General features: G+C 50.0%; 1 protein-coding gene across 2 annotated transcripts; it reads left to right on the forward strand.

Moving 5' to 3' along the window:
- Nucleotides 1-1,136: 1,136 nt before the first annotated feature.
- On the forward strand, nucleotides 1,137-12,565 carry LOC116985638 (protein rapunzel-like). 2 transcript variants are annotated; one of them, XM_033040502.1, is made up of 2 exons: nucleotides 1,137-1,153; nucleotides 10,664-12,565. In XM_033040502.1, exon 2 carries the CDS (start codon nucleotides 10,714-10,716, stop codon nucleotides 11,884-11,886), a length of 1,173 nt encoding a protein of 390 aa, XP_032896393.1. In that variant the 5' UTR covers nucleotides 1,137-1,153; nucleotides 10,664-10,713; the 3' UTR covers nucleotides 11,887-12,565. The 2 variants fall into 2 exon arrangements, with proteins under 2 accessions (XP_032896393.1, XP_032896385.1); XM_033040494.1 differs by lacking the exon at nucleotides 1,137-1,153 and adding an exon at nucleotides 7,641-7,799.
- Nucleotides 12,566-12,815: the final 250 nt, after the last annotated feature.

The following is a 12,815-nucleotide window of genomic DNA, read 5'->3' on the forward strand; positions in this document are numbered from 1 at the left end:
TCAATGTAGTCAATTTGCAAGGTCTCAAAGGGACCTGCTGATCAAGGGGTCTTACCTGGTTCACAGGGCAAGCCCTTACCTGGATTATACTGCTGACAAATCAGACATCGCTGGGACAAGTCCAGAAGTTTTGCATGCCACCAGGTCTCTAAAAGCATACCACTTACGGCCTTGGCCCCACAATGAGTTGCAAAGTATACACATTCAATAACCCACAAAGCAAGCTTGTCAGACATACAAGTCTGGGCGGCAGGCGTAACCCATAAGCTAGTGACAGGATCGTACATACACCCTTGGTCCTGCCACAGCTGTTTTACCTCTGCAGGACAGTCCCCCTGTATTTGAAGTACTTCTTGGATGGTTGGCATTCCTTTTTCCGAGGGAGACATATTACTAGTATAATTTTTAGTCTGCCTCATCATTCGGGGCACAACAATTTGGTAACTTCTAGAAACATTCTTAGCCGCCTCGTCGGCAAGGCGATTGCCTATGTCTTTGGGGCTTTAGCCCGCAGTATGAGCTCTAACTTTCATAACAGCAAGCTGACTAGATAATGGCCTGTAGCAAATTAGAAAACAATTTTTATGAGATACCACTCCCCCCCCCCCCCCCCCCCCCCCATTCTTCCATAATTGTCCGTAATCATGAACCCCTCTAAAAGCATATTGGGAGTTCGTGTAAATATTTGCAGATAGTCCTTTGGCCAGGGTGCAGGCTCTAGTCAGCGCAAATAGTTCAGCTTGCTCACATATTCATGTTGTACCTTTACCTGGGCTTGCCTGTCTCCAATAGAACAGTTTTTCCAAAAGGCTTTCACAGCTTTCACAGCTCTTAACACGCAGGCCGGTGAAGACTCTGACCAATCCATATTATTAGTGAGCAGTCCCCCAACACAGATAATAGTCAGTACGTGCTCAAGCAAATAATTCATACAGCTCCTTAGCACTGATAAGACACGGCAATACGTGCTTTTAGCAAGCAGCTGCTTAGCACCGATAACAATCAGCATACCACATGATCAACACATAATAAATAGTACAAACTAGCGCAACAGAGAGCCCCCCCCCCCTCGGATTACAGCATTTATCGCCCATTACGTAACTAGTCCTGGAGAAAGTGGGATGAGCCTGGAACTACTGATCTTCTGATTAAGGTAGTGCCATATTTTGGGAGGGAGGTCCAGGATTTCAACCCAGCGATGAAGAAGAACTAGCTGAAGAACTTCCAAATCAGGGTGAATTGTGAGTTAGAGGGAGCCCGATAGATGGTTCCTCGGATACCCCTCGCCTTGTCTTTATTGGTTGTTCAAGTCATAGGGTTCTATAACTGTACGGCACGGAAACAGGCTCTGTCGCCCACCTTGTCCATGTCAACCAAGTCCACATGCAGGACTGGTGCAAATTGCCTGCATTTGGCCCATATCGCCCTCAACCCTTCCTTTCCACAGGTTGAAGGTGGAGAAAAAAGAATTGATTGGAATCTGAGGGGTAATTTTTTACAGAGGGTGGTGGGTGTATGGAACAAGCTGCCAGAGAAGATAATGTGTAGGAAAGAACTGCAGATGCTGGTTTAAATCAAAGGAAGACACAAAATGCATTACAATTGGCTCTTTACAACAGGAAGGCTTAAATATGACACCAATTAATTAATAACTAACTATTTCAAGGCCAATCAAGTCTACCCCGCCATTCAAACACGGCTGAACTATCTTTACATCTCAACTCCATTCTCCTGCCTTCTCTGACGCCCTTACTAATCAAGAATCTGTCAATCTCCGCCTTCAAAATATCCAATGACTTGGCTTTGACAGGACAAAGGCTTTGGCGTTTTGGGTCGCGACCCTTCTTCAGACCAGAAACAGTCTACACCCATTCCTTCTCTCCAGAGATGTTGCCTGTCCCGCTGAGTTACTACATCATTTTGTGTTTACCTTCGATTTAAACCAGCATCTGCAGTTCTTTCCTACACCTTACCTTCTCTGGCAGCTTGTTCCATACACATACCTATGTAAAAAAATTACCCCTCCGATTCCATTCAATTTTTTTTCTCCACCTTCAACCTGTGTCCTCTGGTCCTCGATTCTGCTCTGGGAAAGAGACTTAGTGCATCTCCCCGCTCTATTCCTCTCATGATCTTATACACCTCTATATGAGTTTGTACCTTTCCCTCTCATGATCTTATACACCTCTATATGAGTGAGTCTGCACCTTTGGGTGCTCATAGGGGTCCAGGATCCCCACCGGTCCAGCCCCGTCCCGTCCCACCCCAGTCCCAACCATCGCAGTTGAGTATAGGAGCAAAACGGTCCTTCTGCAGTTGTACAGGTCCATGGTGAGACTACACCTGGAGTATTGTGTGCAGTTTTGGCCTGTTGGCCTTCATAACAAAAGGAGTTGAGTACAGGAGCAAGGAGGTCCTTCTGCAGTTGTACAGGGCCCTAGTGAGACCACACCTGGAGCATTGTGTGCAGTTTTGGTCTCCTAATTTGAGGAAGGACATTCTTGCTATTGAGGTAGCCCAGCGTAGGTTCACCAGGTTCATTCCAGGGATGGCGGGACTGTCATATGCTGAGAGAATGGAACGGCTAGGCTTGTATACTCTGGAGTTTAGAATGATGAGAGGTGATCTTATTGAAACATATAAGATTGTTACGGGTTTGGACACGCTAGAGGCAGGAAACATGTTCGCGATGTTGGGGGAGTCCAGAACCAGGGGCCGTACACAGTTTAAGAATAAGGGGTCGGCCATTTAGGACTGAGATGAGGAGTAACTTTTCCATCCAGAGAGTTGTGAATCTGTGGCCATTTGCTACTGAGATTAGGAGAAACTTTTCCAACCAGAGAGTTGTGAGTCTGTGGAATTCTCTGCCTCAGAGGGCGGTGGAGGCCGGTTCTCTGGATGCTTTCAAGAGAGAGAGAGATAGGGCTCTTAAAATATGGGGAGAAGGCAGGCACGGGTTATTGAAGGGGGACGATCAGCCATAATCACAATGAATGGCGGTGCTGGCTCGAAGGGCCGAATGGCCTCCTCCTGCACTTATTTTCTATGTTTCTATATGATCTCATCCCATCCTCCTGCACCACTAGATTCAGGAACAGCTTTCCCCCCCGCAGTTACCAGGCTACTGAATGGTCCTGCCTAAGCTAGAATGTACTCACGATCCTTCAACCGACCTCGTTGCAGGCCATGCACTTGTTTTGCTTGCATTTCTCTGTAGATGTAACACTATATTCTTCACTCTGCTTATTTTCTCCTCAGCACTACCTGAGGGTCCGACCCCAAACATCACCTATCGATGTTCTCCAGGGATGCTGCCTGACCTGCTGAGTTACTTTGTATGGTCTTAAGAATTTGTACTTTGGCTATCTTTTTAAGTGAACTTTTTCAGCCTCATGACCGAATTCTGCTCCTACAACATATGAACTAATGAATTTAACACGTTTGACTCGTGACCCGAAGCGTCACCCACCCCTCTGCCTCCAGAGATGTTGCTTGACCTGCTGGGTTCTTCCAACAGGATGTTTTCCTACAGTGGCGATCCGGGTTGGAGATGATTCAACTCCAAGAGCTACTACAGGGAGCTTTCAGATGCCATAATATAACAGCCCTGCTCGATCAGCACCGCATCCACCACCCATACAGTCCCTCACTCCACACCAGCGCACAATGCACGGTGTACAGAATGCAATTTCAGTTACGTGACCAGCCGGAATTCCTAAACCTACGGCCTGAGTTACAGGGAGAGGTTGGATAGGCCAGGACTGTTATCTTTGGAGCATAGGAGGCTAAGAGGTGACCTTGTTGACGTGTACAAGATCAATTGGCGATAATTCTAACCAGTGGGGTTAAGTGTAAGGTGAGAGGGGAGAGATTTAAGAGGCACCTTGGGAGCCACTATTTCACGAAGAGGGAGTCTGCATCCGGGATGCTCTGCCAGAGCGAACCGTAAAATTGAGAATATTCTGATTTTTTAAAACATTTGGATAAACATTTGGACTGATTCCTGGGATGTCAGGACTTTCATATGAAGAAAGACTGGATAGACTCGGTTTGTACTCGCTAGAATTTAAAATATTGAGGGGGGTTCTTATAGAAACTTACAACATTCTTAAGGGGTTGGACAGACTAGATGCAGGAAGAATGTTCCCGATGTTGGGGAAGTCCAGAACAAGGGGTCACAGTTTAAGGGGGAAGTCTTTTAGGACCGAGATGAGAAAAACATTTTTCACACAGAGTGGTGAATCTGTGGAATTCGCTGCCAGAGAAGGTAGTTGAGGCCAGTTCATTGGCTATATTTAAGAGGGAGTTAGATATGGCCCTTGTGGCTAAAGGGAGAGAAGGCAGGTAAAGGATATTGAGTTGGATGATCAGCCATGATCATATTTAATGGCGGTGCAGGCTCGAAGGGCCGAATGGCCTACTCCTGCACCTATTTTCTATGTTTCTATGTCCTCTGCTCCTCGATTCTACTCTGGGCAAGAGACTTAGTGCATCTCACCGATCTATACCTCTCATGATCTTATACACCTCTATATGGAGAGAAGGTGGGCACAGGTTATTGATGGGGGACAATCAGCCATGATCACAATGAATGGCGGTGCTGGCTCGAAGGGGCGAATGGCCTCCTCCTGCACCTATTTTCTATGTTTCTATATGGAGTTGTTTTTCATTCTTTGCCAAAAGCCAGTCACCGCAGTGACATCCTCTGGGCCCATTCTTATCTGATTAAGCTCTTCAACTTCCTAAAAAAACATGTAAGAGAGCAGCGAACTATTCAACTTACATTAAAAAACCTTACTCCATCAATTGTACCTATTGTACTCATACATTTAGTATTTTAGTTTAGTTTTGAAATACAGTGCGGAAACAGGCCCTTCGGCCCACCGAATCCACGCCGACCAGCGATCTCCGCATACTAACACTATCCTGCACACCAGGGTATGTGTTGTGATTTCCTTGGCCAGCACGCAAAACAACATGTTTCACCGTTTCTCCATTCTCGTGACAATAATAAATCGATACCAATAAACCGAGAGTTAATTTTATTGCTGATATCTCCAGCGCTGCCATTAATCACCCGCCCAGTTTTGCTGGACTCCTGACAAACGTCCCTTTGGCCAGGATGTGGTCGGGGGTGGAGGCTCCAAGGCGTGGTCGAAGAGGGAAGCTCCAGCGGGGAGGGGCTCCAGCCCTCATCTGCCCCACAACAACAGGGCGAGCGCTGCTACTTAAGGCGGGGAAAGGCATTGGGAGGAGCAGAGCTGTTGAAGGGAGGCAGTGGGGAGAGCTCCGAGTTCGCGGAAAGCAGCAGGAAGGAGGCGACACAAAGTGTGTACGATACAGGGTAAGGGTTTAGCTGAAATGATGACGGGCATGGGTGAGTACGAGGGAGAGGTAACTATGAAGAGCTGCGATGGTTTGGAGGAGTAGAGTGTAGACTCTGTCACACAGGGCAGAGCTGCCATGGATGCTGCCTGGTCCGCTGTGCTGGTCTGCTCCAGCTCTTGGTGTTTGGACTACAGCTGTAGGAGCGTCCAGCTGCAGCCCTTGACTGGCCATGTCGAGTGGCTGGAGCTGGTCACCTCAGCATGGTCCTGGGGAATGTGGGCGTGGGACGTGATCACGCCTGAGGCGCAGGCAGAGAGAAAGGGGAAAGGGAGAAGGAAGAGAGGCAGGAATCCTCCAGGGCCACTCCCCTCCACTACAGGTAGACTACTTTGGATACTGTTGGGGAGATGATGGTATGGGGAAAGCAGCAGTATCAACTGGGCCTGTGGCACCAGGCCTGGCTGTGGCACAACGGGCAAGGGTGAAATAGTGCCAGCTGACTCCTTAGTTGGGGGACACAAGTGGTTCTATGGCAGCAATGGAGACCCCCAGAATGGAGAGAGCCCCCCCCCCCCGGTGCAGGGCTACCCCAGTGTGTGTCACAGTGTAGTTACCCCAGTGTGTGTCACAGTGTAGTTACCCCAGTGTGTGTCACAGTGTAGTTACCCCAGTGTGTGTCACAGTGTAGTCACCCCAGTGTGTGTCACAGTGTAGTGAATTTAAAGTAGCACTTTCTTCCCAATAACCCTTTCTGGCTTAATCCCTCCCTTCACCACCTCCAGTTTAAATTCCAGTTGGAATATTTTAGAGGACCAAGTAACCAAGAAGAACCAAGGACACTTGGAAACAGAGTGCCTCATCCACAGGGTCTCAGATGATCAGGCAACGGAGAGAGAATCATACACAGGATAGGCTGGTGTGGGACTGGGGAGACTGGTCTACTGGCACTCGAACAGATTGGATGGGCTGAACAGCTTCGCGCTGCGTGTCATCATTCTTACTGCTCGCCCCGCGACTGCTCCGCTCGCACCCTGCCCGCTGGAAAGGTGGTGGCGGGAGAGAGTGGTCGAGGGAGGGAGGAGAGCGACCCTCAGCCCACCCCGTGTGTGTGTGTTACCCAGGGGAGTAAGTTAGCGGAAACTCCTCACTATGATATTTGCTCCACAAGGACGTCTCCCTCAGTCCCACCCCCCTACTTCGCCTCTGACCGACACCTTCCTCCTCCAATCATCGCGTTGAATCATCATGTCCAACCCCCACTGCCTGCTGACAGACGCCTCTCTCGTCCAATCGGCGCCCTCGATCATCAGTCCCCCACCCCCACTGTCTCGCGGAAAGCGTAAGTTTTTAATTAAAATGTTTTTCACTGAATTTCTAAATCCGGGTTACAAAACATGGGGGGAATTATCGCCCACCTCCCAAAACATGGGAGATTTCCGCCCGTGAGTGTGATCTGATTTTATTCTCCCCAAATTCACAGGAATTATCTAGATTCCACCGCTAACCTGCACGGGGGGGGGGGGGGGGGGGGGGGCTACTCCTGCACCTATTTTCTATGTTTCTATGTCCTCTGCTCCTCGATTCTACTCTGGGCAAGAGACTTAGTGCATCTCACCGATCTATACCTCTCATGATCTTATACACCTCTATATGGAGAGAAGGTGGGCACAGGTTATTGATGGGGGACAATCAGCCATGATCACAATGAATGGCGGTGCTGGCTCGAAGGGGCGAATGGCCTCCTCCTGCACCTATTTTCTATGTTTCTATATGGAGTTGTTTTTCATTCTTTGCCAAAAGCCAGTCACCGCAGTGACATCCTCTGGGCCCATTCTTATCTGATTAAGCTCTTCAACTTCCTAAAAAAACATGTAAGAGAGCAGCGAACTATTCAACTTACATTAAAAAACCTTACTCCATCAAGTGTCAAAAAATGACCTATTGTACTCATACATTTAGTATTTTAGTTTAGTTTTGAAATACAGTGCGGAAACAGGCCCTTCGGCCCACCGAATCCACGCCGACCAGCGATCTCCGCATACTAACACTATCCTGCACACCAGGGTATGTGTTGTGATTTCCTTGGCCAGCACGCAAAACAACATGTTTCACAGTTTCTCCATTCTCGTGACAATAATAAATCGATACCAATAAACCGAGAGTTAATTTTATTGCTGATATCTCCAGCGCTGCCATTAATCACCCGCCCAGTTTTGCTGGACTCCTGACAAACGTCCCTTTGGCCAGGATGTGGTCGGGGGTGGAGGCTCCCAAGACGTGGTCGAAGAGGGAAGCTCCAGGGGGGAGGGGCTCCAGCCCTCATCTGCCCCACAACAACAGGGCGAGCGCTGCTACTTAAGGCGGGGAAAGGCATTGGGAGGAGCAGAGCTGTTGAAGGGAGGCAGTGGGGAGAGCTCCGAGTTCGCGGAAAGCAGCAGGAAGGAGGCGACACAAAGTGTGTACGATACAGGGTAAGGGTTTAGCTGAAATGATGACGGGCATGGGTGAGTACGAGGGAGAGGTAACTATGAAGAGCTGCGATGGTTTGGAGGAGTAGAGTGTAGACTCTGTCACACAGGGCAGAGCTGCCATGGATGCTGCCTGGTCCGCTGTGCTGGTCTGCTCCAGCTCTTGGTGTTTGGACTACAGCTGTAGGAGCGTCCAGCTGCAGCCCTTGACTGGCCATGTCGAGTGGCTGGAGCTGGTCACCTCAGCATGGTCCTGGGGAATGTGGGCGTGGGACGTGATCACGCCTGAGGCGCAGGCAGAGAGAAAGGGGAAAGGGAGAAGGAAGAGAGGCAGGAATCCTCCAGGGCCACTCCCCTCCACTACAGGTAGACTACTTTGGATACTGTTGGGGAGATGATGGTATGGGGAAAGCAGCAGTAGCAACTGGGTCTGTGGCACCAGGCCTGGCTGTGGCACAACGGGCAAGGGTGAAATAGTGCCAGCTGACTCCTTAGTTGGGGGACACAAGTGGTTCTATGGCAGCAATGGAGACCCCAGAATGGAGAGAGCCCCCCCCCCCCCCCCCCCCCGGTGCAGGGCTACCCCAGTGTTTGTCGCAGTGTAGTTACCCCAGTGTGTGTCACAGTGTAGTTACCCCAGTGTGTGTCACAGTGTAGTCACCCCAGTGTGTGTCACAGTGTAGTGAATTTAAAGTAGCACTTTCTTCCCAATAACCCTTTCTGGCTTAATCCCTCCCTTCACCACCTCCAGTTTAAATTCCAGTTGGAATATTTTAGAGGACCAAGTAACCAAGAAGAACCAAGGACACTTGGAAACAGAGTGCCTCATCCACAGGGTCTCAGATGATCAGGCAACGGAGAGAGAATCATACACAGGATAGGCTGGTGTGGGACTGGGGAGACTGGTCTACTGGCACTCGAACAGATTGGATGGGCTGAACAGCTTCGCGCTGCGTGTCATCATTCTTACTGCTCGCCCCGCGACTGCTCCGCTCGCACCCTGCCCGCTGGAAAGGTGGTGGCGGGAGAGAGTGGTCGAGGGAGGAGAGCGACCCTCAGCCCACCCCGTGTGTGTGTGTTACCCAGGGGAGTAAGTTAGCGGAAACTCCTCACTATGATATTTGCTCCACAAGGACGTCTCCCTCAGTCCCACCCACCTACTTCGCCTCTGACCGACACCTCCCTCCTCCAATCATCGCGTTGAATCATCATGTCCAACCCCCACTGCCTGCTGACAGACGCCTCTCTCGTCCAATCGGCGCCCTCGATCATCAGTCCCCCACCCCCACTGTCTCGCGGAAAGCGTAAGTTTTTAATTAAAATGTTTTTCACTGAATTTCTAAATCCGGATTACAAAACATGGGGGGAATTATCGCCCACCTCCCAAAACATGGGAGATTTCCGCCCGTGAGTGTGATCTGATTTTATTCTCCCCAAATTCACAGGAATTATCTAGATTCCACCGCTAACCTGCACGGGGGGGGGGGGGGGGGGGGGGTGGACCGGGGGGATCCCACGGCTGTCACACGGAGACATGTGAACCCCGCGCATCGAACACCTAACGATAGAATTGAACCTGCGCTGCGGAACTCCATGGCAACGGAGCTATGCACTGTTCGCCGCCCTAACATGGGTTCGGTCATGGATGTTCTAGTATGTTTTTTACTCAAGATTCCAGCATCTGAAGTCTATTCTTTAGCTATTTTGGCATTGTTTTTTTTAATGAACAGGGCGTGGACTCCGTGGGCCGAGGGAGCTGTCTCCGTGCTGTATCTCTCTGTGACTATGACTGGATGGGTCGAAGGGCCTGTCTCCGTGCTGTATCTCTCTGTGACTATGACTGGGTGGGCCGAAGGAGCTGTTTCCATGCTGTATCTCTGTGACTGACTGGGTGGGCTGAAGCAAAAGGATTTGAGTATAAGAGCAGGGAGGTTCTACTGCAGTTGTACAGGGTCTTGGTGAGACCACACCTGGAGTATTGCGTACAGTTTTGGTCTCCTAATCTGAGGAAAGACATTCTTGCCATAGAGGGAGTACAGAGAAGGTTCACCAGACTGATTCCTGGGTGGTGAATGGTGAATCTGTGGAATTCTCTGCCACAGAAGGTAGTTGAGGCCAGTTCATTGGCTATATTTAAGAGTTAGATGTGGCCCTTGTGGCTAAAGGGATCAGGGGGTATGGAGAGAAGGCAAGGATGGGATACTGAGTTGGATGATCAGCCATGATCATATTGAATGGCGGTGCAGGCTCCAAGGGCCGAATGGCCTAGTCCTGCACCTATTTTCCATGTAAGGGCCTGTTGCCGTGCTGTATCTATCTGTGACTATGACTGGGTGGGCCTAAGGACCTGTTGCCGTGCTGTATCTCTCAGAGACTCGTCACCTGTCTGCTCTTGGCGTGACCGTCTGCTTCATTCGAGTTTGACCTCCGTAGCCGCGACATGGCGCAGGATTTCGTTCAAACATTAATCTTGTTCTCTATTAAGTCCACCACATTCCCTTTAACCCACATCACTCCCTCCGCCTTTACAATTCACCCCCTTCTCCCGTTATCGGACATCCCTTTACCTCCCTTTCACCTCCAGCCTTTGGCACCTACTCAGCCCATCTGCCAATGACCATCTCGCCTGTATCCACCTATAACTTGCCAGGCTTTGTCCTGCCCCCCCCCCCCCCCCCCCCCCTCCTCCCCGCACCCGGTCAGACTGAAGAAGGGTCGCGACCTGAATCTTTGTCTGTCCATTCCCTCCACAGATGCTGCCTGAGCCGCCGAGTTGCTCCAACGCTGTAGTTTTTGTTTGATATTCCAGCATCTTCAGTTGTTCGTGTCTCCGTTAATATGGATCTGTTTGAACTGTTTCTTTCCAGCAGCGGCGCGGCGCAGACCACACCCGGAGTCCCAGGATCCAGGCCCAGTCATGGCGGAGACCGCGGAACTGCTTAGCGCTTCGGCGCAGCTAACGGAGAACATGGCGAAAGCAACTGTAGCGATGGGGCTGTTGCAGGATGTAGCCAAGTTCGCCGCCACGGCCGGTGTGTTGTCGGGAATCTTCCAGGTGGGCGGCGCCATTCTGAAGCTGGTGCTGGGAATGCAGGACAGCGAGGAGCTGAAATATATGAAGAAGCAGTTCCAGATCGTCAGCAACAAACTGGATGTGATTTCTGATCAGATCGGGCAGGTGCTGCGGGAGATCCAGAGCAGCACGATCGACAACCAGTACTTCACCATCGAGGAGAACCTCAAGAACCAGTTCCGCAAATACATGGACATCCTGAGCTCAGCGCCCGAGTTCCGCGACAAGGAGCGAGACGAGTTCCTCGCCCACTTCGACGCGACCAAGGGTGACCAGAACCTGCACACGCTCTTCGACGCGGTCATGGGCTTCTCCGCCGTCTTTGGGAGGCCCATCCTGGAGACAGCCATGAGCTACGACCAAAGGAACCGGCGCCTGATGGAAGTCATGTGTTGCCGGCTGAAGGAGCTCTTCTGCATCGGTCTGATCGCTCTCCTGGGCCACGCCGCGGTCACCGGCAACGATGTGGAGGCGTTGAAGAAAGAGTGGAACCAGAAACTGGCGGACGTAGAAGCCAAAATGAAATCCATGGTAGATCAGTGCGTTAGCGAGTTTCCGCAGCAGGCAGAGATAGATGTCGAGAGGATGGTGAAGGACAAGGGGGGGAGAGATAACAATGGGTGCGCCACGTTTATCCTGGAAGGACTAGTGAAGAAATACGACTGGGTCCGCTGGTCAGTGCGCGTCTATGATCCCATCTCGGGCTTTGAGAATCACTGTGTTGGTGGCCCAAACAGCTTTTATTTTTTCCGGCTCAATAACGTCAACGTGGTTGTGTCCTACGCCATCGACCCAAGGCCCATAGACGAGGCGCAGATCCGACAGATAATGCAGGGCAAGGATGGCTGGTGGGACGCCAGAGAAGTGTTCGAGTTCATCTCCACCAACGTCCCGGGCAACTACATGGTCCACGCGGTCAGGCGCTACAAAGGCCTGTGGAACCACGATAACTTCCCCGACAACTGCCACTTCTGGGAGAACTACAGTGGGGTCACCCTCTGTGTCCACTCCACATGATGGCCCCAGGGGCAAGCCGGTCCCTATGGAAGTTATAGAAGACTTAATTAAGACATTTATCATAGTCAGCTATTTTACGTGATCAGCTTATTGTACTCAGACTCGCGTGATTGTTAGTTTTGCAGCACTTAACATTTATCTAGTAATCAATGCACTAAACCAGTTACTTATTTTTTACTTTTGTGTATCAGCATTCTTAATAAATACATTTGTATCTTTGTGTGTGAACATATAAACCAATATGTAACAATGTAATATGGTGTGGGAAGCCTTGGCTTGTGTAGCCTTGGTTTTAACTGAAACATAATGGCAGGACAAAGCTGGGACATTAGAAGTTGATTTTAAGGGTGGCGAGTGAGGGATGAGATATGACGGGAAATGTAACGTTTAATAAAACTGAACCAAGGTCCGAAGTAAATGTGGCGAGACAGTGAATACTAGAATCAAAGACAGATTGATGCAAAGGAGTACAGCATGAAATATAGTGTAGCAGAGATAAGTCTGAAAGAGTTTAATAAAAGCTGCTTGTTTCTGTGAATCGAAGAGCAATTAGATAAAGGACAGGTGATGTCATCTCTGAATGTTCCAGCTGAATATTTGCAAATAAAGGCTTTCGTCTCCTTGAAGAATTCTCCGTGTCTGTGTCATCTTATCCAAATTTGAGTCTTAAAACCACGACGCCCGTCATGGCGGGATATGTTAGAAATTAAATTGATCAAATAGGTGATTAAAATGAATCCAGACCCAATCAGTTCAGTGTCCGTATCCTAGATTCATCAGCGCTACAATTCGGCGCTTAGAGTCCAATCAAAGGTCACCGTCGGATTGTAACACCGTCGGTGTGCAACCGGTGAGCAGCCGCTTCCCCAGTTTACTGACCGTCCGCTGAGCACCAAGCGCTGCAGACACGACCCTGTCTGGTTACCTCC

This window comes from Amblyraja radiata, chromosome 2, assembly GCF_010909765.2.
Source record: "Amblyraja radiata isolate CabotCenter1 chromosome 2, sAmbRad1.1.pri, whole genome shotgun sequence".
Classification (NCBI taxonomy): Eukaryota; Metazoa; Chordata; class Chondrichthyes; order Rajiformes; family Rajidae; genus Amblyraja; species Amblyraja radiata.

What these genes read in the sequence shown, in the direction of transcription:
- LOC116985638 (XM_033040502.1), top strand. Translation starts at nt 10,714, where the DNA reads ATGGCGGAGACCGCGGAACTGCTTAGCGCTTCGGCGCAGCTAACGGAG.